This window comes from Anser anser, assembly GCF_964211835.1.
Source record: "Anser anser genome assembly, chromosome: 13".
Taxonomy (NCBI): domain Eukaryota; kingdom Metazoa; phylum Chordata; class Aves; order Anseriformes; family Anatidae; genus Anser; species Anser anser.
The window spans coordinates 3,332,823-3,358,557 of record NC_139734.1 but is presented as its reverse complement, the minus strand read 5'-3'; the positions used below and the strand labels follow the sequence as shown (position 1 = coordinate 3,358,557).

At 38.3% G+C, this 25,735-nt stretch overlaps 1 protein-coding gene across 9 annotated transcripts in view; it reads left to right on the top strand.

The window, feature by feature from the left end:
• TENM1 (teneurin transmembrane protein 1) overlaps positions 1 to 25,735 on the top strand; it is a 332,069-nt gene that overhangs the window by 239,583 nt on the left and 66,751 nt on the right. For all 9 annotated transcript variants that reach the window (XM_083797987.1, XM_083797988.1, XM_083797990.1 and 6 more), the window contains 5 exons: positions 3,013 to 3,229; positions 10,085 to 10,204; positions 11,961 to 12,222; positions 15,384 to 15,651; positions 21,077 to 21,220. In XM_083797987.1, coding sequence (XP_083654113.1) covers positions 3,013 to 3,229; positions 10,085 to 10,204; positions 11,961 to 12,222; positions 15,384 to 15,651; positions 21,077 to 21,220 — 1,011 coding nt within the window. The remainder of the gene's footprint in view (positions 1 to 3,012; positions 3,230 to 10,084; positions 10,205 to 11,960; positions 12,223 to 15,383; positions 15,652 to 21,076; positions 21,221 to 25,735) is intronic.

Here is a 25,735-nt window from a genome sequence, read left to right as displayed (position 1 = left end):
CTTCACACCCTCACTAGAGGGAAACACCCTTTCATAGCCCTGAGAGCCTGGAGAGGCAGATGAAACCAGGTGCAAGTAATTGAAGCCAAAATAACTCCATTAGCAGAATCTGTATGAGTTTGTAAGATAGTCATTTTGCAAAGAAAAGATGAAAATAGAGCCTGGCTGGAAAATGGAAAACTGCTTCCCCTTTGCCTGGTTTCTTTATGTATACAGCATGTATGCAGAGTGCTTGTTGCCAAGCATGTAAGCTGTTGACCAATGCAAAAGACAATGAGGATTCCATTAGAGGAAGCTACTGTAAAGTGTTTAATTGTCATTTCAATATCTATTTCTTTTCTAAGGAAATCTTCAGATTCTAATACTTCTGTGAATTTTCACTTCTGCTTCTTACATAAATGAGAGAATCAGGTCAGCTAAGTTCCCACATCTAATAGCTTGTTGACAAGGAAAAAATTAATCAGAGTAGCTACAGCAGAATAAATTACTCCAAAATAGCTTCCCCACGGATGCTGTTATTCTGGAATAAGTATGTCTTTTTCATGATTAGTACTTATTCTGCCCGACCAATGTTTTTCAAATTTCCCAGGTAGACAGCAGTCAGCTTTTAGAAGTTAGTTCCTTCCAGAAAGTACCTGGGCTCCTTGAAGAAGACTTGTCACTGCTCCATTCCACCAGCAGAGATCTATCCTGAGTGGCTACACCTAACCACATCAGAGCTTCCATGGGGATCTTTATAAGTACAGAGTAAAAGCAAAGGATTTTATTTCCTTCATCGTCTTTTCAAGTCTGGTAGAAATCTTTAATATTTACAGACTTTGAGAACATAGTAGTAATTTGATGTTTTTCAGTTCACTTGTTAAGAATATTGTGTCTCATTCCTTGGATTAAAAAAAAAAGGAGAAACAATGAGGACTTTTTTTTCCTTGCAGTTCCAAGCTTGCTTTTGAGGTTTCAACCTCCAAAAAAATTTTTTTTTTTTTTACTTTTTTTGTTTTTTTTTTCCTGTCAGGACACAATGAAAGCCCCCTGGTTTATATTGCTAACTCCATCTGCTTCATGTATGGCTTTGTTTAAACGGGAGGTCCCTTATTGTTTCAGCTTCCTGATTTCATACAGATCTCAATAGTATTTTAGGTTTTCTTGAATATAAAGTGACTACTACACTGAAAGTCAATAAACTCAACATTACCCTGTGAAGCTCTTCTCCCAGTGCTGGCATATGCCTGTTGTCTTCCAGGACTGGGGGAATGCAGAAGCACTGACCTGTAGCTATGCCAGCTTTGCTAGACCTGAGGGGCTCAGATTATTGCTGTTAGCTATCTACGGTTGCCTTGGCTCGTCATTACACAAACTAGCCTGCTCTATCTGATTTCCCAGCTGCAGTAGGACAGATCTGTTAATATTTTTTGCTTAGCCAAACAATCACCTTGTTCAAGGTCAGGCAAGGATTTTCAGATTCCAGGAAAGCCCATTTCATTATACTTGTTTGTTCAGTTGAAGGGCTTTTTCTTTCCTTTCGAAGTGAATATTTTATGCTGTTATTTACTGAGTACTCACACAGGGCAGTGTGCTCTGTTGAGAAAAGAGCAGAACTGTCTGAGGGTTGGTCTTGCACCCATTAAAGTCAATGACAAAGCTACAGAAGCTTCTTTGATAATGCAGTTTGCCCTGAGGAGGTAGGGTTTTATAGACACAAAGCACTGGTATGAACAGAGCAGGAAAAGTCAAAGTTTGAAGTGAAAATGTCTGACAGTATGTTGATGCTGTAGCATTCCAATTTTAACACAAGGGAAATCCGTACAGTGATATGATGACTCCACACTCATACAGACTGACCTTGTTAAAAATACAAAGAAGAGATGTCTTTTTTTGAAGGTTAAAGGATATGATGCCTTAATCTTGCTTTATATGCATTAGTGTGCTTGTCAGTCCAAGGAAGTTAGCAACTGGTAAGTCATAAAATGGATGTTTAAGGAGATAGTTGGGCATTTCAACGTACCTTATTAAGTCTGAGTGTTTCTGGTAGAGTATGTAATTTAGGCAATTTGGACATCTAAGCTGCCGATAGATGGAATTAAATGCCAATAGTCCAATTTTAAGTTTTATTTAGGTGCTTAATTTAGATTTACTTCAGTGCTTCACTGTTCTTCTAATCACAAAATTTGGATGTTTAAGTAAATTACTTTCACCCCCAAAGAGAGCTGTAAGTTTGTCCCTGAAGAAATGTAGATTTTTGAAAAATCAATTATTTCTCCTGTTTTTCATGCTTGAAGAATGGAGGGAGGAGGAATAGGTTTGTTTTCATTTCTCATATTTGCTTTCCTTGGGCAAACATCCATGGAGAAGACTGTACCTGTCAGGTCACTGGGACAGAGCCTGCATCAGGGTGGGGGTTTGTTTATCACCAGCTGCAAAAGGACTATAGTCATGATTCTGCCTTTTTGGATCATTCTAGTATCGCGACCAATAAATGAAAATAAACATCTTAAAGCACATATATAACTATTGTAGTTCTTAAAATAAAAGTCAGAAAACTGCAACAAGGATCTTTTTTATTATCATTATTACTACAGTAAGGATGCTTAAGAGACTTGGACAACATTTCAGACTGCGTTATTGCAGACTGGTTAGCGAATATTCTTCACAGGTGTGAACAGACAGTAGGGGTAGTGAAGGTCTATTAGAGAGATCAGCTGCACAGGGTGGGTCATGCACTTGGTGGACTAACAAGTGTGTAGTGCAGTCCTGCTCTTCCATAGTCCCTTAGTTCGGAGCTTCTGTTTTGTCATTGTTCTGTGGGGACTTTATGAGGTGATACAGTGTTAATGACTAGAGAGAAACAGCCACCCGGAATTAAGCATGTACATACATGCCTTATTGAATTTGAATGTGTCATAATCAGCATGCCTTCCAATTGATTAAATACCTCCTGTGCTTTCCAGTAGCAAACACTGTGCTTTGTTCTCAGAATCACTCAATTTCCTGAAGTTTCTATTCTCTCTGTTTTAGATGGCTTGACAGACTGTGTAGACCCTGACTGTTGTCAGCAAAACAATTGTTATGCAAGTCCTCTCTGCCAGGGTTCGCCTGATCCCCTTGACCTTATACAACACAGCCAACCGCCTTTTTCTCAGCATCCTCCAAGGCTCTTTTATGATCGAATCAGATTCCTTATTGGGAAGGAAAGCACTCATGTGATCCCAGGAGATGTCTCATTTGAGAGCAGGTAAGGTTTGTTCTAGACATAAAAGCAATGAAATATTGAAGTCAGCTACTGAGAGTCTTACATATCATATTCCCATTATCACCCATCTAGATTATAAAAATGTCACGGTAACAAACACTACTACTCATTAACAAAACTTTGACTGCTGTGGAAGGTAATCCATCTTGTACTTGAAAAATAAGTGGGATGAAGTTCAGGTATTTGTGCTGTAGATGTGTGTAAGGGCAGGAAGCAGAAAGATGAGTTAGATTCATACATGCTGTATTTAGTCACCTTTCTGCCCAACAGAGTTTGTGTTATTTAACGTGTTATTTACATATAATCTGGTTATCTAATTAAAAAACTTTTTTTTTAACTGTATATGGATAGAACAGTGTGAAGTTTACCATTTTGTGCTGCAAATTTTTCTTAAACTGTCATGCAAACAGTAGTGTGTGATTGTTGAGTGTGTAATTGGCGTGCCCTTTAACAGGAAAAGACTGCAATAGGAAAGGGGCATTTACTTGCTCGAAAACCTGGAAACACCTATTTTCTTGAACATTTGAAATATAGGGACATATAAGCTTTTCTGCTGTAGTTCACCTGGGAAGCTCTAACTTACATGCTGACAAAGAGATCTACAAATCATCCACATCACCTAACTATTACCCTGTCAACTAGGCCTATACATTAGATAAACCATGTTCCAGTAATAAGGGCATAAGATTTTTTTTTTCACAGCACAGTAGATAGCACTTAGGTTGCAACCTCGACTTCATTCCATAGCTGTGCACAAATTCAGTGCACTCTGTCTTCGTAACTTATTCATTTTTAATTTAGTAAATATGTAAACAGTCCTTATTGGTCTAAAATACCTAACCATTTAATCACTATTAAAAATGGAACAGGATATTATAAATATGTAGAACAATAGGGCATGAAAATGAACTACACAAAAAGCACCCACCTGACAATGCTGGGTCTCTCGGAGCGTACATTGCTAATGGAATGGTGCCACTGCACCTGGTACAAGATTCTTGGATGGCTGTACACGCTGCACGGCAGACTGCAGTTTAAAGTACAAGTCACCAGTGAAAGATTTCCCTCATCAAAATGCCTTCCAGTGAGGTGTTTTCGCAAAGGAGGTGAGCACTCAAGTCACCTGTACAGTGTTCTGTGACACTGCAAATGTTAGCAGCCAGATTGCAAGTAATCCCATCAGCGTGCTTTTATGGATATAAGGAACTGATCTTTTAAAGCTATCATTGATGGGATTTAACTTGGATTTAAAAGCTTTTTCTGAGTATTTCGTTTCTTTACCTTTATGTCTGGCATGCTTTTGGAGAATCGAGAGCTTTGAAGGCTTGGGTGTGAGCAGCAGCCCATCTTCGCCATGGTTTGATACTTCAGACTTTATAATACAAAGAAATACAAGTTATAGTTGGGTTGGTGCATTGTTCACACCCCAGATATAATTTCCTCCCACAGAAAAGAAATTAGTTGGTTTGCTGAAAAGATCCTTGTGATTCAAATGGGGCTGTCTGTATCTTCAGAATGAGGACAGTGCCTTGAGACTCGCACTGTGCCATGTCTCCTGGGTTTTGTCAACAGTAATCTGCAATGTACTGGGCACCCTAAGGAGTTCGTTGGTCCACACTTCGCTTGATCCTCAAGCCTTCCAGGCTGTTGAAAAATTGCTCATCCATAAGTCAAACATTATTAAAACAGCTAGAATTTTCCTTAAGGATGACAGATAAGCAGAGTCTCAGAAGGAGGCAATGCTTAGCTGTGCTGTCTCTGTTCAGAAATCTTACTCTGACATAGTCAATCTGGCTGTCATCTAGTGTCTGTTCATCTCCTGGGAGTTAAGATTATTGAAAAAAAAAAAACATAGGAAGACAACATTTACTACAGTAATTACGTCAGAAATCTGTGATCCTGCTGATCTGGTAAAGACCAAAGAATGCTTGGGTTTTTTAATCTCCTTTTGGCTACTGCTGAAGAAGTCATCTCCATGCAGATAATATTAACTCTTGGCTGCCTGCAATGCCACTTAAAAGACTGGTGATTCAACAAGAAGCACTGGAAGGATCAGACGAAATAGTACCATTCATTTATTTTGGAGCATTGGCATCCATTCCCACTGGTGCTCAATTACAGAATTTTGCAAAGCTCCTTTGCAAGTCTCTGAGATCATTAGGAGGATTAAAGAAGAAGCATCTATCTGATGTTTTCAGTCTTCTGACTCAAATGACATTGTGCAGCGTTTTACTGTAGCGTATGTCAGTGAAACTCCAATATGGGTGATGTTTGCATGAATCTCACTGTAGATAAAGCCAATTTGATACTGAATGGCTTTGGGAAAGCTATCAAAAAAACACTGAAGATATCTCTGTCCTTCAGACAGACCGTGTTTGGTCTCTGCCATATCCTGGCATTTTCAACATCACCTGACATACTGAAATTAGTTGTTCTGACAACTGCTGGGATATCTATCCTTTTGCATTTGCATCTTAGACTTCAGATTAGATATAATTTTTAAACACTTGTCTTCTACAACATAGTCAGTGTGTTGGCTCAATGCATAGACCAAAATTAATGTTAAGGAACTGAATGTTTTCAAAATATATTTTGCTTTTTTTTAGGTCAAAACTGTCATTTGTATGGGGTTTTTGACTTGCTCCCAACCTAAACAGTAACATGCTTAAAGGCAGATTAGACAAATTCTGAATAAATGGAAACATTTAATATTGTTAGGAATTGTTAATATTGTTAATTGTTAGGAATTATTAGGAATAATTTTGACCCACTGCATGTAGCACAGTGTAGCGGATTAAAATGTTTTTATCAACTTCCCTTCTCAGGAAGGTTTTCAGCTTGTTTCTTTGCCGAGTGTTTTTAATGCATGCTGCTGGCAAGCTATTTGACTCACTGCAAATTGCCTACAAAAGGGGTCCAGTGCATGGTACTGAATTAATTACCCTTCAAAGGCTGCTTTCAGCAACATTGTCAGCAGGAAGAAATGAATGTACCTTACTAGCCTTTAGCTTAATTTCTCTGATTGAAGGTTTTAATCAGAAATGTAATACAGTAAATGACATCTTCTGGTAATGTGACACTTGCGAATTCACAAGTTGCTTGACAGAGTTCCACATCTGAGCCTAATGTCTCAGCCTGAGGTGCTCAGAGAATATTGGAAACTCAGCACACAAAACAAAAGCAGAAAAATAACAAATAAGTAGTAGAGCAAGACAGGATGGTGGCGGAATAATAAAATGCTTTACAAGCAGTGAAAGAATGCATCTAGAATTTTAAACTCCTATTTATGTTTTAAATTAGAGATGTCAAACAAACTGCCTGATGGCAGAGATCAGACATTCGCAGAGCTGAGCTCCTCAGTTACACGTGGAATGACCCATGAAGTGTTTACAGAGAAATCCTACTTTTTTTAGGCCACCTGCAACCCGGAGGAATTTCTGCTCTCTCTCAAAAAGCTGACTGCTCCCTCTGGAGCTGCAGGCTTAGTACAACGTACCAGGGGACTAGAAACATTTTTAATACATTTGAAAACACCAAGGCAGTTTATAAGGGACATATTCCTTCTCAGATGCTCTAAATTGGAAAAGACATTTTTGCACTCACTATAAAGCTAAAACATTTGGGCAGCCTTAGTCCAAGATTATGCAGTCTATGCAAGTTAAGTGACTGTTGGACAGATAGCATGAGCTGTTATCACACATGAGAAGTAAAAGCAGGCCAGTCACAAGTATGTAGAGTAAGTCCTAGAGGCTGAGAATAAAAGAGGAAAAAACAGCACATCAAGGAGACATAATGATCTTTAGAGGTTTCTCTGTTAAAATTAAGAAAAGCAGTGAGCAGTAGCAAAGGTCCAAGGCTCATCTAGAAAATGGGTGAACAATGAAGCAAGGAAACTGTGAAATGGAGGTTGAGTTGAAAGTGACATCACTGCAGGGAAAGGGCTCTAAAAGCTCTAGCAAGAAAAGGAATGAAGTGAAGTCTTCTGCAAGCAGCAAAGCTGCAGGGACTCCGCAAGCCAGTGTGCCTCCCCTTCAGAGCCCGGCTGTCCACTCTGTGAGCTATCAGGGCAGTGGGAAAGGAGAGGCAGCCTGCTGCAACCTGGGGGTGGTTTGTTACTTCCCAGAGCCCCTGGGATAAGTGCCGGCTGTAAAGTAACCGAAAAAGGTTTTAATGCCTGCAGTAAATGCAAAAAATAAAAGTAATTCTGATCAAATGCCTAGTTGGAGACTTAGTAGGTGCTGGTAATTCAAGAAGAGGCCAAAGAGTAAAGACTCTTCGACTTGAGTGGGTAGTAAAAAGACAGTAAATAATGAGGACAAATGTAGCAACACACAGGAAGGCTTGGAACATTTGAAAGCTAAACAATTTGAAAGACAGTTCTATACAGATAAATGTAGAATAATGAGGTTTATGAGTCTTTATCACATGTTGTAAATGTGTGTGGCTTGTAAAATATGACGAATAAAGAGCAAGAAAGTTGAAAGATAAGTCTCTTAATATTATTTATGAATAACAAGAAGTGAGTAAGTAGAGAAAAGAGACCGTGTATGAAATAATGAAGACTTTGATGAGTTGTTATCACACAAATCTGTGTGCTTGATAAAATATGAGGAAGGAGTAGAGCCAGAAGACAGGTTTGTGTGGAATAAGAATCAGTGAATGAACAAACAGGAGTTCTAGAATAATATACTAAATAATGATGACTCTAAGGGCTCTCTCAGACCAATATGCTTTTTAAACAAATGGAGTGCACTAATTAAAGGGATTAGAAAGGGAAAGGCAGGTCTGTTGATGACAGAAGCATGAGAAAAAAATAGAAATCAGTAGTTTCTATTCTAATAAATCAAGGAGTAATTGAACCTGGCTGTTCTGTTTCAGTGAGTCTTGTGAGTCTGTTGAGATGCACAAGAGCTTCATTGCCTCCACTGGAGCAGCAAGTTTTGCCCACAAAGAGAGGCACAACCAACTTAGTTAATGCAGAAGACGAAAAGGTGGTACATCGGAGCTCTGTTTTGCATATTTGTGTTCATGCAGCTTCTCCCATTCCTCTGGGAATTCTCAGCACCTTTGCTGATGTCTTGGGAGCACAGAATTCCTACTAGCGACTGTGGTGAATGATGTACTCACAAAGGGGTTAATTTGTACCGGTTACATTTTGTCACCATCAGTTGCGTTTGGTGATATCATAGTGATAAATTAATGTTCTGTCAAGTGGCTCTGGATCTTAGGAAACAAGTCAAAACGTTCAGAAATTTATGGTCTCCAACTTGTGTACATGATTTCATGATCAGTTAGTCTCTCAAGGGATATTTCTTAAGTTTACATACAGACTCTTAAATAATTTTCATTTGAGGAGCTGTTAAGTTTTTTCTTTAGAATACATATTCACTCCACAAAGGTAGGGTGTGTCTATTGAGGTCTAATGTGAACTTTCAACTTGAGAGGGCAACATAACGATGTTTAAATGTGTTGTTTATAGTAATTAGTAACAGTGGCTACTATAGGCATCCTAATGTTTTCAACCCTACACATCTTAACATTATCAAAAGGATTCTGACTACATTGCTCACTTCATTATTTGAAACCATATTTCCAGGAAATGATACGATTGTATCATTAGTTCCCAAAACCTGAATCCTTGCAGCCAGCAGAAGTGTACTAATGTAGAGTACCTGAGGGCATGGGGCAAAATGCTGAAAGGTATTTTAGTGGAATGTATCTGTGTAAGTAAGCCCTTAGAAAATCCCCCTAGGTCCTAATCTGCACCATGAGAGTATTTCACTTATTATTCTTCATCCTTGGTGAGATTTGTCTCCTTTATGTTTCAGTCTTCAAATACATAAAATGCCAAAGCTGCGAAAGAGAGAGTAATTTCTTCACCACGTCCATTCTAGGGTGAAAGTAACAGTTTTGAAGGACAACAGTTCAGATTTAGATTGGACAGTATGAAAAAGTTGCCATGAGTAAAGCACTCGCACAAAAGCATGGGAATGGGTTACTTGGTGAAGATATAGAGTTAGACAGGCATCTGTCTGGAGTTATGTAGGTATAGCTGATCTTACCTGAGGCAAAGGAATGGACAAGATAAAGTCCTGTACTTCCTTTCAGCTCTTATTTTCTATGATTCTGTCAGCCTTCAATTAGACCCACTTAGTAATGAGTTCACTTTCCTGCCTCTTGATTTTGATGCATTCTGTTGTGCTGCCGTGTTCCAACCTCTATACTAGAATGGGAAGATTTTTATGCTGGAAAGAGTGTACAAGTCTGATATGTCCTAGAGGAAGTTTAAAAGGACACAACCTGTGATGGGGGATTCAGAAAATATGCTACGCCTGTTTAGGCGCTCTTTAGATTTACCTATATAATTTTCTGAAGTTCAACAAAGACCATGTGTCTCACTGCTGCCTTATCGCATTAGTTCAGCTTTTTTTCTAACAGACAGTAATGCCCTATTCTTAGCAGCAGAGAATGAGGTTTCATTCTCTTCTTTCACAAATCATCACCACTAGAGCTGCAGCAAGCTAAATCATGCTATCAGTGAAACCTTTGCATTGGTATTCAGTGGCAGAACAAATGGTGTCCTGAAATATGGCTAGAAATGGAAATATATTCTTGATACACCAGCGATTCATAGGACAGCCTGTGTGTCTTCTTCATGAGATAATGGTTTTCCAAATCAATCTTTTGGGCTTGTTTGAATTTTCTTTCAAAATCAAGTCATGATGAAATCACAGTAGTTCTGTCTGTTTGGGAAAGTGTAGCACCATTTTTGAAGTCAGTACCCTTCTCACCCTGTTGATGTGTCTAACATGTTGCCCCCTACTCTTTTTGTTACAGGCGTGCATGCGTCATTCGAGGCCAGGTGGTAGCAATAGATGGAACACCTTTGGTTGGAGTGAATGTCAGTTTCCTACACCACAATGAGTATGGATACACCATCAGTCGACAAGATGGAAGGTGAGATGTTTTTGTCACTGTGTAATGTTTTTATAGTTAGGGCCATCTACCACCACATGTGCATGTGCCAAATTCTCATGGAGATCACTGTTCATAGCATGGACTCAGGATGGCATCTGACCCTCTGCTCTGGGAGCACAATTATTTAGAGCTTGGTGTGGTAAAGGAACCACAGAAGAAAGGGAAGAGAGAAAAAAATGTACAGCAACAAGATTAGTGACATTCAAACACCTGGAGTCAAATTCTGACAGTACTGCTGTACCAGCACTTCCTTGACATTTTCAGTAGTTGAATTTTCCAGAGAACTCCCTGTCTTCCCTCTTTTTTTCTGTCTTCAGATGTAAATTTTGCAAGTAGTTTATTGAGGTGTCAACAAAGTTAACTCCTTTAGCTGATCACCCGAGCCATACAAGTAAAAGTGGGAACAGACTCCTCCCAGAGCCAGAATGGTTAAATTGCTGCTCTGCAGCTAGTCCTGCACAATTCCATCTTCTTTTCTCTTCCCCAACCTTGCAGGACTGAGATGAGTTCTCAGAGAGATAAGTTCCTATATGTTCTGTACTGCACTCCAGGGTTCATGATCCATTGGCAGTAGGGTCATGATTTGCTCCTGAACTTCAGTTGGATTAAGCTGCTAAAGGCTGCGTAAGACTTCATCTCTCTTGGCTGTGTTGTGAATGACAAGAAGTCAGAAGCTATCTTCCAGCAGGGAAAGAGTATAATTTGTCACTGTTTCTACAGGGTTTTTTGTTGTTGTTGTTTATTTGTTTGCCTTAGTTTATAATCGTAAAGAGCATGCATATTTATTTTACCTTAGTTTCTTGACTTTCAAATCGCACTACTGAAAGTTAATAATTACCATTTCCTATTTACTCTAGTCTGGAAATAGTTGTTGCATTAAAATATGCTACCTGTATTTTGCTGTGAATATAATCGGTGTCATTTGGGAAATGCGATGAGATATGCATAATTAGGTCTGACTTCTTATCACAGATTGTTACCATCAAAAGTCTCCATAATAGATGCATCCAATAATACAGACGGTGAAGTATCTATTTACATATTACCTTCTGTTGCTTGACTGTGGATGTCAGAAGCTCAGAAAATTGAGACCATGTATATCTTGCCTTCTGTGTCTCACTGCTTTGCAGCCCATATTTGCAAAGGTTCTTCATGGTAGCTCCCAGATCACCTGCCTTACTTACAAGAGGTGATTCAGTGCTCACTGCAATTAATCGGCATCTTTCCCAAAATTCTTCATGTCCTGCACAGAGGGGTCACCTGCTCAGTGTACTCAACCTTTTTCTCCTGCAACTTTTAGAAAAAGGAAAAAGAATATGTTAAGAAAGAAAAGTCCTACCAGGATGTTAGACCTATCCTGTGTATTGTACCTTCATAGATTATAAACATCTCTTTCCTGGCCAGGAATTTTTTGTATAATCCAAAGTGACTGGGTCCACACTTTTTTTGTTACAGATGACTTGTTAATATCAGTTCTGGTTGATAAATAGAGGAGAGAGGGGAAAAATAACAGTGAAGTACTATACCTTGCTATTGATGCATACAGGGAGAAAGCACAGAGCTAAATCTTCTTCATTGAATACTAAGGGGACATCAGGAAGATATACTTGAATGATTTTACATGGTAAATTAAGGGCCATAATGAACAATATAATGTTTTTGTGATGCACTGAAAGTTGTGGAAATGTGATGATAAAACAAGAAGAAACAAAGCATTTTGTTTTGTCTTTTCCAGTTTTGACCTTGTGGCTGTTGGAGGCATCTCTGTCACTCTAGTTTTTGACAGATCTCCTTTCATATCTGAAAAAAGGACACTTTGGTTGCCTTGGAATAGATTTATCATTGTAGACAAAGTTGTGATGCAAAGAACGGAGTCAGACATACCATCTTGTGACATCAGTGGTTTTATCAGCCCAAATCCGATTGTACTCCCTTCACCCTTGACAGCATTTGGAGGATCCTGTCCAGAAAGAGGAACCATTATTCCAGAGCTACAGGTAATGAAATTACTTTCAAATTAACAATTTGTTTGCTGAACAAGTTCTAGACAATGTTAAAAGTTACTATTGACTTAATTAATGAAACCTACAAAATTATTTGGTAATGGTGACAAAACATCTCTAGCATGGAAACATTTGGTTATAATGCAAGTAACAATGAATTTTGACACTGAAAGTCAAACAAATGCATTTATGTTAAATTTGCCCCCCATTATTCATATCCCCCAATTATTCATATCATCGTGGTATCATTACAGTTTTGATCATCATTTCTGCCCAAGGCATGTAGACTTCTATTCCATATGCGTGAACACAAAAACACGTAGACACCAAATGCACACATGCTAAAAAATAAAAAAAAAAATCACTGAAATCAGTGTTTACAATTTGAATTCAAAATTTGCAATCTCAGGCTTTAAAACTAAATTGTAGAGATGGTGTATGATGAGTATTCACTGTAGACGTGATGTATCCCTTTGTCTTCCCTTTGTTCCTAGAAAGTTCTGAAAGCGCTGCTGTGAAAAAGATGGTAGCAAATAGTGAGCAATTAACTGCTGTGATGTTACGCACTTATCACAATGACACCAATGTAGATCTCTTTAGTACTGTTATGCAAGATGTTTTTCACTTACTTTATATTTTGTTAATATTTTAAGATACGTTATACCTTACCTCAAAATAGAAGGAGGAGGTGGGGAATCCTATCATGATTTATTATTGAAATCACGATTCATTTATAGTGGTGCACAAAACCATTCCTAAGTTATAGATAAACAGCGCAACTTCACCATACATCAGTGTGAGACGTGACCCAATATCCTATGAAGACTCCAAGGGATTTTTCATCCATTCACAGCTAGTTCTTTACAACAGCATCTCCAGCTATATGTTAGCTGCTTGTCTTTACTACTTTCTACACACCAACACAAAGCAATTTGAACATGATCTTTTGGGTTGTATATATTTAAATGTCTTTTTTTCTTGAGACTCCATTGAGTGTTTAGAACCACTTTGTAATTAACCTTGCATTTAACTGGTCTTTTATTTGGGACTTAAAAGAGGTTATGTAAGTGGTATGCCCAACACAATACAACTATACCTGTTTCAGATCACGTGAGTCCCAACAGTTTTTTATATGTTGTTTGAACAGTTAGAGTTCAAGCAATAAGACCACTTTTGATTTCTCTTTTAATTTCACTAAGCAAGTATGGAGAGTATTTTTTAGGCTATCTACAGATATGAATATTTCCATCCTTGTTACTTTTTTCTCTTCAAAGTGTTGAAGAGAAAACAATGAAGGGTCTTTATTCTACATGTAAGAGACCTCTGATTGAACTCCGTGATGTTTAAACATCTGTGTACCTGTAAAAACATTATCGTGGTTCAGCCAGCTGATGGCCACAGGGTTGCTTCACAGAACATACTGAGTGGCACTAAGAATGTTAGTTAAGAATAACTGATGTGCATCAGTAAGAAAAAACTGGGTTACATTCCTTCACATGAGGTCATCTTGTGTTTTTTTTTTTGGTTGGTTGTTTTTTTGTTTTTTTTTGAAAAGTGAGGTACCCAAAGATGCAGTCTACTCAGAGAGAAATTGATCCCAGTCCCTTTTTTGGCACTGGAGGGTCCTTAGAGTGTCAGCTCGTATTGTACAGTACTGGGAAAAGAATGAAAAATAACCTAGAATAATAGGAGAAGGAGACACATTAACATGTATTAATGCATGAATATTTCTTCCTGCTTTTCTATTAAAAATAAGAAGAGATGTCAAATGCATGACAGAGGGGGCAGCTGGGATGTCAGCAGGAAAGAAGGGGAACACTGCAAATCAGGAACAATAAAGGGAGCAGGATTTCCCTGGCAACACTACATTTCATATGTTGAAACAACAAGCACTGGCAGGCCTCCAGCTGTACTGCAGCAATCCTATGACAGTGATACTGTTGCAGTATGTAAATACGAGTATTTGGAAAGTGAAGAAATATATTGTTAAACAAGAATGATAGGAAAACGGGAATATAAACAAAACAGTTTGTGTTTTTCCAAGCTTGACTAATGTAACATTGTGACAGGTTGGCTTGTTATTACTGAAATAGACTAAAATCATTAACCTTATTAAGGTTTTCAGTGGGTTTTGAGTGACTGTGCTGGCATCCTCCTAGAAGCCGCTTTCTTCTCCTGTCTGTTCCACATCACAGTCATCCCCATAAAAGCTCCTTTCTCTCGAGATCGCAAGAGCTAACTCCCTTTTTGTAGCTCCGAGGTCCATCATTCAAAAGGTCAAGGCCGAGCTTCTCTTTTTCCCACACAAGTTCACAGTCTTGCAGTGCCTCTCATTGCCGAGGGCTTATCTTCATTGCAGCCAGGAACTGATACTACCCGACCGTGGGCCGAGCCACGCCAGCTTGAATCCAAGTGATTCAGACAATGGCACTGACAGCAGTGCTGCAGGATGTGAACTCCGTTGCACACCCTGGGCATTCACCTGTTAGCGAGATGACGGATGCCCATGCTGCTTCATCTTCGCTGCTGTGTGTCACCAGTTATCTCGTTAGGTTTCCGATGCTGTGCCTTCTTAGACCATGCCCCTTCTGGCTGGAGTTTAGCCTTACTGCCAGCACTTCTGTGCAGAAACTGCTGTAGCAGGAAGGTTTGTTTTCTTTCTTAGCTCTCCCCAGGTTAGAGTTATTGCCTCCAAAGCAGGATAGTGTCTTCAAATCACAAAGTAATGTATGAAGTGTGTGCATATTTAAAATATATATATATATAATTGTTTTTGATTGCATTTGGGTTTACAACGCTCATCAAGTAAACCAAATAATAGAGAGCATTAAGAGCTGTAATGCTTATATGACCGCAGAGGTAGTATTTGTTCCTCAGTAGATAAACATAAAGAATTAGAGGAAGAGGTTCTTTATCGAAATAGATGGACTGCCATCCATTAAGTTTTCATTGTTGGACATTTTGTAATATGCCTGGCTACTGCATTGCTCAAATAAACACAAAAGAGATCAGCATTGTAAGTGGTACTGTGTTCACATCGTGATTGTGAAAACTAAAGTAAGCATCTGTTGTTATTACAAATAAACATAATTGTGCTTTTTTCCTGGCTATAGATATAATGATGTTTTCATGTTGTTGTTGTTTTTTTTCCCAAGGTGGTCCAGGAGGAAATCCCAATCCCTTCGAGTTTTGTGAAGCTGAGTTATCTGAGCAGTCGAACACCAGGATATAAAACTTTGCTGCGCATTATTCTGACACACGCAACCATCCCTTCTGGAATGACAAAAGTACATCTGATAGTTGCTGTTGAAGGACGTCTGCTTCAGAAATGGTTTCCTGCTGCAGCCAATTTGGTATACACATTTGCCTGGAATAAGACAGATATATATGGACAGAAGGTTTCTGGTCTGGCAGAGGCTATGGGTATGTAGAATTACCTTGATATAAGCAGAAGCACTAACATGCACAAAGCCAGGAAAATAGAGCTTATAAATTTTGTTACCACACTTGCATTGTTTTTACATCGAATGCCTCTTTAGCTAAGGTGACCCATGTGATTTCCTAGGAACATTTATTTTCTTGTTCCTCTGATGTCGTCTTTCCAATTTAATCAATTTGCAAATCCCCGTTTCCCTCTGAGAATGGTTATGTACTAACGGCATTATATTCAGCTGTCTTTGTTTTTGAATGTTACTTTGAATATGACCTTTGATGTGTCATTGGTTCTGTCATTTTTTGGCTGTGACATTTAAAATGTCATTTCCACTTAGGGTTTACAAAATTCTAACTTTTAGGCATCCTTTCTTTCTACATTTCATATCCCCAACAGTTAAGACTTCTTGATTTGTTGTTTAAAAGTATTTCTAAGAAAAATACCACGTTTCATCATTTTTTAGCAAGCAGCACAAGCATCAATTTTGAGAATTGCAACAGAAAAGCTGTCTGTGAAAATACTATTTAGCCAGCCATTGTTGTCATGAATTTCATTATTTGGTCTCTAAAAGACCTGCTATTTCTTTTAATTGATTCTGGGGTTATGTTCCTTAATGGACTAATTCTACAGATACTTTCTATCAAGGTTATTTATTTTATCAATGGAGCTTAGTACTGTGAATAAGCCTTATTCACTTCTTTAGCAGTTCTGGTTTGCTTTTTAAGTCAGAGGGATTATAGCAAGAAGCATTGGCAGGATCAGGCTGTAAAATAAGAATAGCAAGAGCTACATGAAGCCAACCATCCTCACAAGGAATGCACCTCATTCCAGAGATCTAAGTGCTGAGGGGCAGCCAGAAGCTTTGTTAAGGACCTGTTGCATCATCCTTGCAGTTAGTGTGCCTACAAATTGGCCCATGCAAAGACAAAAGGTGCCGTCCAGGCTGTGCTAGCTCTGGCAGCTCCCAGCACGTCTGTACTTGCCTGTTATCATGTGCTCCCAGACAGGTAGGCTGTGAAGCAGCTGTGCGTAGAGGAGATGGGAGAAAGGAGGATGATAGTACTTTCTTTCCTACCTAGAGAATGGTGCAGATGTAGCCATTGCTGTCAGCAAAGGATAATGTTAGAATCAAAAATAGAGTATGATTTACATCATGAGTTGCACACAGGAATATACCAGAAAACAAGGAGCTTATTTTATGGGCTGTGGTCCCACAGCCTATTTAAACAGACAGAAGCACAGGCTGCTGCCAGAGGGGATGTTCCTGTGTTCCCTCCTTCTCCCTTGGGCCACCATTCACATACATTTGATCATGAAATGAGCCAGATCAGGAACAAATTCAGCTGAAAACTGAAGCAACCAGAAAATAATTGATAAATTTTCAGCTTCTTTAGTTTCCTGATCTGCTTTGAATGCTAGTGGAGCAGCATGGGTCTTCTCATTTCAGCTGTAGCTCACACGTTACAATTGGCCTAAAGAGATCAAATCCACCTTTAGCACGAGGCATCCTGAGTTGCTGCATTATCCCACCTGCTTCCAATCTACCACATCCAGATCACATATGCAGAAGGGTGGACAGCTTTACAAAGGGGACAGTAGGTGCTGGCACTGACACAGCGCTCTGGACCCCTGGGTTTGGTATGGGGCAGGGAACAGAAGCATCCTTTTCAGCTCATCTCATGGAACCTCATTGTTCGGGGGCAAATCCAGCCCTAGCTCATTACAGATACAGCTTTCTGCTTGTACTTTGCAGTGACGGAAGGTATTAAATGAGTTGTTGCCTTCACATATACATATTTCTGCAAATCCAGAAATACAGCAAAATTCCAGCATGCCTTTTAGGACACCCACTGGTGATCAGGCAGGACCAGCAATGTCACAGGAGCCACTTGCAGCTTTCTTTGTCTCATTTACACAAGCCCTGTATTCAGGGTCTGTCAATACATGTTAACACTAACCTTTTTGAGATGGAAAAGTTAGGTATGCCAGCTCCCTCTCCATCATTTAAGAGTCTTCTTATGATCATCAGGTCCAGTATGTGCCTGGAATTCGAAACAACTCAAATCAAATACATAACATCTTCTAAATGATACTGTAGTTATAGTAGACTGTAGATGTTTGTAGATTCCCAAATTAGAAGCAGGTGAGTTATATGTTTAAATATGAATAAAGCTTACACAATGGTGCTGGGTAACAACTTTTTAATTATTTAATTGGTGCTTTTTTTTTCTTTTGCTTAGTTTAGTTTAACCATGCTTCTTGCAAAATAGAGACAAAAATCCTTATATTTTAAGTGCATTTTTAGCATGCTTTGTTAGATTCTAATAAAGCTTTAATTTGACACACTGTAGTACTCAGGGACCTTTATCGGCACCCATTATATAAATTTTGTCAAAATAATTTTCTCTTCCAGTATATTACCAATATTTAATAATGCATTCTGTTCAAATTTTCATTTTAATTAAATTAAATTGCAGCAGGTTGAAGTCTTGGAACTCAGGACTACAACCATCTGCCTCTGGTTTTATAACTACTATAAACATCTTTATTCTTCTTCAGGATTACTGACAGAAATGATCGTGTAACCAGTTACAGAAAAGGAGAGTTTGAGCATATTTCAACACAAAAATAGTTTTGTTTAAATTTGTATAGAAAATGTTAGCTGGTGTTTAATCTATTCCAGAAGTCTAACACATGGCCATTTTCTTTTCTCAAAGTAACAGGAGAAATGATAAAGTATCAATTTTTTGTTCTAAGTAAAAATAAGGTCTCGTGAATGTTGCCACAAAATCTTCATGGTATAGTTTGCATGCTGTTGTAACCTAACATAGAAAAAGGAGAGATTTCAATAGAAACCTCAGTAAATGCTCCTGTATAACTCCCTACATGCTCAATCTTTCTCCTGAAAGTCCTTGAATTCCCCACAGCAAGAGGAAGTGGAATGCAAGGATTTACCCTTCCGGATGCAAATATAAACTCTTGAGGAGAATAGTCTTAGGTCCTCTCAGTTTATTATTCTACTTATTACTTTAGCTGAGTTCCTTATATTCATTGTTCAGAGTAAGATGCTGATAAGTACAAATACTTCAGGAGAAGTTGAAGTAGAGGTCACTGTCGTGTTTAATCATGTCTTTTATTTTTAACCTGTATTTTGGAAGAGCAGCAGGAGAAACAGCAACAGCCCTTAAACCATGATATGCTGGCTCTACTAACAGATTATTCTTGATTCTTCTAAAAATTGTGTGAAAAGTGTAGATTTTTGGTACAGATGATTTCAGTAAATCTTTTGAAATCCATTTTAAGGCTGCAACTGCACTTGTTGGCTGTTAACGTCCAAAGAGATAACTAGTACAGTTCTTCTCCTTCATGCAGTAAAATCTCAGTCAACTAAAAAAAAGGGCTATAAATGAATTTAACCAGAAAGTAACACCGCACAATGAGGTTAAGTAGAGATTGTCGTTTCACTTACAAAATCAGTGTTTTTCAAAACCTGCCAGACACAAAATATTTATTTTTCTAGTAGCACTGTAGTTGCTTAGCTGCCTTTATAATTGTTACACTTCACCTTGACTATTTTGCATGCAAAACAATTGATAGGAAATTTTCATGGATGGCAGACCAGTGCCTTCCTTTAGATGGTTTGGGACATCCGGTGTTAAAATTACTCCAAAATTCCTTTTTGGAGCCTAAATTGTCAAAAATTCTTAGTGTGCAGAATAGATTTTGTTCTTAAATATAAGTATGCATAGAAACATATTTGTAAATACGAAGTGAATGTTTGTCTAAGTGTCGCTTACTGATGGGAAGGGACAAAAAGGCAGCTACACTAACTGCGAGCATGGAAGAAGGAACTTTTAAGAAAGGGGACTGTAATCTCTAGAGGGTATTTGGCAGCTCAGAAACAGCAGCTATAGGCAGGGAATAGCAGGCACTATAGGCAGGGAATAGCAGGCACTTTACAGCGTTAGCTGCAGTGCTGGTAAGTGTGCCACTGTAGATCCATTGGCACAGATTCTCAGTTGGTGAAAATTGTTATGCCTCCCTTGACCTAAAGCATGGTACCTTACAGCAGCTGAAGGTCTGTCCTGTGGGTCTGTGATGGTTCACTTAGCAAGGCTGAGTGACACTGTATTATAGGTCTTTATTCTTCTCAAGTATATACAGCTGACCCAGGATTGAACGTGTTAAGTGCATGAATGGAGTAAAGATGCTAACGTGTAGGTGAGCATGAGGTTGCTTCATAGGAAAAATCTGCCCTTTATCTTCTCCCTGCATTAACACCTAGAAAATAGCATGTTCAGTTACTGAACCTTGATGGCTCATCCCAGCACAGGAGGTCAGTGGCTGTTCTGGAGGAGGCTCCATGCCCGCAGCTGGGCACTCAGACCAGGGAGTCACCTAGAAAGATTGCAGATTTTAGTCAAAAGCGCTCCTGGAAGTGAAAAATTGAACAGAGCATCCAGACTGAAACCTATAAGTTTTAAATGTACAGTATGTACAGTACTTGAGATATGATTGTTACAAGTCAAAGTTTAGCTGCAAAAGCAGGTTCTTTCTGCTGAATTGATGAAGCAGCTCTGCTAGTAAAATTGATGTAAGGAACAGCTTTCAGTTTTGCATACAAGATTTATCTTAAAAACAAAAATGCTCCATACTATAGAGCTGGTCAAAATATTTTAATTGAATCCAGTAAGAGAATTTTGATGATATTAAAACTATTTGTGGTTCAGGTAAAACATACCTAGAACTGCTAGGTAGAAAAGATGAGATGAAAATATTGAAAATGTTGGAAAAGAGTGTTTCTTAAAATATTTCTGTATTTCATCTTAAAATATTTTTGAAGGCATTTTTATTTTAGAAAGGCTAAAATGTGTTAATATTTCCTAGATCAAACTTCTGGGATCTAATGTCAAAACATAACTTTCAGTTTGGCAATCCACTTCTACCCAACTACAGCCCTTATAATTACAGCATGATCTTTAGGTTAAAGATTGCTACATTTCAAAAATATCCAGTTTATGAGAATTTAATATCAATATGCTCACACTTAGCAAAAAAGAAAGCCAGATTGTTTTAACCTGGATTTTGTTTTTCTATTTAGGCTACTGCTCAGATAATTCACAGAAATACAATAAACTATCGAATCAGAAGTCATTGGAGGAGATTTATGTTCTTAAGACAATCTATAACTGATAACACAAAGTTCTCTGCTTTGAAACTGTAGTAACCATAGCTGTAATAACATACTAATCTCTTAAACTCTGTTTAAAAATTCCATTTGACAGTAGCAATCAGGCAGAGGTAAATTAATGACATCATTACTTGAACGGTGAATATCAAAACCTAGAATGAAAATTACCTAGTAGTTCACAGAGAAAAAACTAAACTGATAGATCTTTAATTATTTGTTTACAGTGTCCGTGGGTTATGAATATGAAACATGTCCTGATTTTATTCTGTGGGAGAAAAGAACAGTAATCCTTCAAGGCTTTGAAATGGATGCTTCAAATCTGGGAGGCTGGTCCATAAACAAACACCATGTATTAAATCCACAAAGTGGTAAGTCCTTACTTTATTAACTGGCCACACAGAAGAAGAATACAAATTTTAAAGGAATTAATTGTTCAGATTTTCAGTATTACTGTTTCTAATGTTTAATCCTCTTTCTTTGAATGTGCACCATCCTTTATTGAGAAATGAACTGTAAATGCCATCTGAAAGCATATTTTTAATGTTCTGGCTCCCAGGTATTAAACACTAATATCCCTAACTGTTGTGATCACTAGCTTGGTGATTGGACAGTTTGGTCATTTGGATGGGAAAAGGGCATGCTCGTTTAGGTTTGTTTTCACACTGCTGGTATGGAAGTACTACATTTTAGGTCAGTTTATGGTGTGTTATATTCTCAGTGAAGTGCCTACATTCCTAATTCATCCTATGACTAACCTTGGTTAGTAGCAGTGTTGATGGTCACAGCTCTAGGGAGACAAAACATGCATGGAAATGGAACAGCTGAGTGAGAGGTGGCACTCTAAAACCACCTTGCCAGTCCACTGTGCAGAAGCTTTTGTTGCTGCCCACTTTTCAGAGAAGCACAGTTACTCTTTGGGACAAGCAATCCATTCAAATCCAATCAAAGCATTAGAAAAAAATCTGCAAATGCTTTTTATGTCACACCATTAATGCTGCATACAGATTCTTCAAGCATGGAGACTTGAATCTGTTTTTTCATCGCTTTTGTTTTATTCCTGGTTTGTTTGTTGTGTTTTTTTTTTTTTCTTCCCCTAACTTCTTTAATCAGGAATTAAGTCTTAGTGAGATTAAACTATTAAAACAATACTTATAAATGATGCTAACTAGAAAAAAATACGATTTTGCAGATAAACAGATAACTCACTTTGCTTGTGATACTTGGGGTCAGATTTCAGATCACAGAAATCATTCTAGTGCTGGATTCAGTGAAGTTCTCTCAATTTTTTCCTACTGGGAGTCTGTCCACTGAAATCTGTTTCCACCTACAAACTTCTGTAATGAAGATTCATGTACAGATGTATGTCTGCCAGGTTTTTACAAGTTCTGTTGTTGAATGCACAGCTACAGTATAAATATTCCAAATACAAAAGGTCAGATTTAGTTTGTAAATTATCTGGATTTCTGTTTTGATTTAAAATAGTTTGACATTTTAAATAGCAGTTCTTTCATGCCCTGTCTTATTGGTTTGTATAGATTGTCTCTTTTAAATGCCAGCTATTGACATTTAACACAAAGAGAAATCTGACCTCAGTCAGCTCAGCCCCCAACTGTGTGCCCTATAGCCTCCTCCTTAGTGCCAATTTACCACTTGCATAGTTTAATTTCAAGAATAAATTGCTGGCACTAAGTCCAGTTTATATGACTATCTGCTAACTGCAGTGGTTACTACTATCATTCACCCTATAGGCACTAGCATGTTCTCAGATTCTGTAAAACAGACAATTATAATGCGAGTGAGGCTAAACCAGAGCACGGGGTGTGTGGTGACAAATTGCTTACTGGCCCATCGCAGCTGTGTGGCACAGCCTCTCAGGAAATCTGGTGAGCAGTGACCTGTCAGCCACACAGCGCCTCCTCTGAAATCTGAAGCCTGTGCCCTCTTCCCCAGCCCAACAGCGAGAATGGCGAACGTGCAGCCTCTCATACACGCTCCTCTTCCTCATGTGTTCCCAGTGCGCTGGGCATGGTCAAGGCTGAAATCGGAGGGAAGGTGTTCAGATCTTCATCCATTATGCACAGAGATGCAGCCGGGCAGGGTGTAAGCACACGCTTGATTTGCAGTCAGCGAGTCTCACTTTGTGCACAGGTTGCATGTGTAGGCATCTCCAGCGAGGAGCACAAAGCCCAGGCAGAGCAGTGTCTTGCCTGTTTCTCATGACCATAATAGGCTTTATTATGCATAATAGTGCACACCTCACTCAGATATATATGAATTAGAAAAGCAGTTAGGAACAGACAAACGATGACTATCATAGCTAGTACACACCTAACAGAGCAGCCTGCAGGCCCATAGTAAATCAGCAAAACTAAATAGTCAACTTTATCACCAAAAAAAGATAAAAGTAACTAGTGCACTTTTGATTTTGAAACTAGTGAACTGCTTGTTGATTTCAGATAAATAAACCATACTTATAATGAGGAGAAGAATATGATTCAAACCTAGAATTACACAATTCAGACTTATCTCCATGCAGCTGTGAGTGAAATGAAAAGCATGAAGAGCCTTCTCAAGTATGAATATATTGAGATTTTCATTTTTAATTAAAGCATTTCTCTGTACATATGGAGAGCTGCACTTCTGAGAAGCATGAAATTTATCCAGTTTTGAAACACTGTCACTGGATTAACTACAGAAATAGCATTGGACGATAACACAAATGTCTTTCTAAAAATTCTCTGTTGCAAATTGCAATTTTGCTTTCAGACTAAAACCACTTTGCTTGCTGAGTTAACTAGTCCTGAAGAACTTATATTTAACTTCAGCCACTAAGCCTTGCTTCCAGCAGCTCTGCTGATGTGTGCGCTGTTTCTGCTCAGGGACGAGGTGGCTATGCTTATCTCCCTCTCCATAAAAGCTATTCCTCTTAGAGAGGTTACAAAATAAATAGAATAGAAAAGTTGTGGAATAAATAGATACAATTATACAGAGTTGGACTTCATAGCACAGTCTAAGCTTTGGAGGGACAAGAACTGACGTGCAGAAACCGTACCAATTAAAAACAATGCTCTAGTGCTACATGTTAATTAGCTAAAAAAAAATCTGATTCTTGCAGTTTAGATGTGAAAAATATGTATTCCGATGCATGGCTGTCACCGCAAGCTAAAGATTTTAAATGTATACTTTTTTGCATCAATATGAAGTTCACATTGACAGAGGATCCCATCCTTTTCTCAGCTATACTGAACTCCTTTTCTACTTTTCCTTCAGTCCAGAGGGTCGATCCCTTACAATTCATGACATGATCTGAGTTGAATGTTTTCTAAGAGAAAGGCGTCAGTCAGTTTGGAAGATCTTCAGGGTATTTCTCATAATCCAGAGGAGAACACATACCATAAATGCTAGTTCCTGTATGAAGTCCTTGTAAAAACGCAGCTGAATACAAGCAAATGCACTATTAACCGATTTTTCAGAGTATTCTCTGAATTAAATTTTTCTTCTGATGGGCAAGTGTATTGATTCCATTTTTATTTATCTGTGGGAAGGAGGAGTACTTTTAAAGGGACTTTATGCTTTACAGTAATTCTAGCCCCAGTGCAACACAGCACTGGCTAAAATTAAAGCAGCAGCTCGAGAGCCTGAAATTAAGTACATGCTTACATTTATTGACAGCAAAAGATATTCTCCAGAGCCCTAATTATTTACTGGCATTTGTATGAGGCAGTTGAACGATTACCTTTACATTGTTAATTTCAGACAAAGGGCAGCATCTTCATTTAGCTGTATTTTTATCTGGCGTGTAAGGGAGGATATTGCCATTAATTTTGCTGGCATATTTCTAAGTTGCCCTTTTTTTAAGCCAATGTTCAACCAAATACAAATATTCTGTCCTTCATTGTTCAGATTTTTTTTTAATAGAACTCTCTTGAAAACAGCTGTGGTAACACATATAATTCCACTGAGAATTTTAATTTGGCTTACTTGAGAGCCACAAAAAGAGTTTTACATAAGTGGAGAGAGACAGCACACACACAGATACATCCACTGTACTTCACGAAAACACTGAAGTGTCTCAATGTATCCTTACTGCAGCACCCCAAATCTCAGAGCATCAGGAAGAGTCCTCCAAAAGTACATTCCCTTGTGTTTATTCCTTTAATTATGCCACTTTTTTCCTGATGAAATGCTGGGATTTCTAAGGGAAATATGAAAATTTTAATGCTCAACTTTCACTCAGAAAAAGTCAAAATTTTACAATAATATGCCATTGAAAAGGTACTTCTTAAATATATTATTACTTTGCTGTTTAAAATAAACACTGCAGATATCTACCTGAGAAAATGCATGTTTGCACTGGGTCTGGTGCTAACAACCTAAAAGCTGGGAAGAGTCAATAATGTATGCCCCAAAGCAGTACTGAAATAACTGACATGTTGGAAAGTTGTTTTAAACTTTATGGCAGCACGTAATATATTCCTATTGGTAAGAAATTTGCTTGTACCTCAGAGTTACTTCTAGCTTGGCTTTGCTGCAGTCTGCACCATTTTTATGTACCATGAAGGACTCACATTTACATTTGAATATTGATTTTGTACTGCCACTCAGTGCTCTTTTGTGAAAAATGCATAGTAGTCCTGCTATTAATCTCCTTTAATTAAATATTCAAACTGCCTCAGAAATTCCTCTGCTAACTAATAAAAATTTATGAATAAAATGAATATTAAAGTAGTAATCCCTGAGAAATCAGACAGCACTGCAATTAACAGTCAATTTGTTAGAGCATTAAGTAACCATGAGTTCTCCTCATGATGTTGGCTTTTAAAATGGCCACTCACCACTAATCGACAAAGCAGCGATGGTGAAACTTGGGACTGAACAAAATT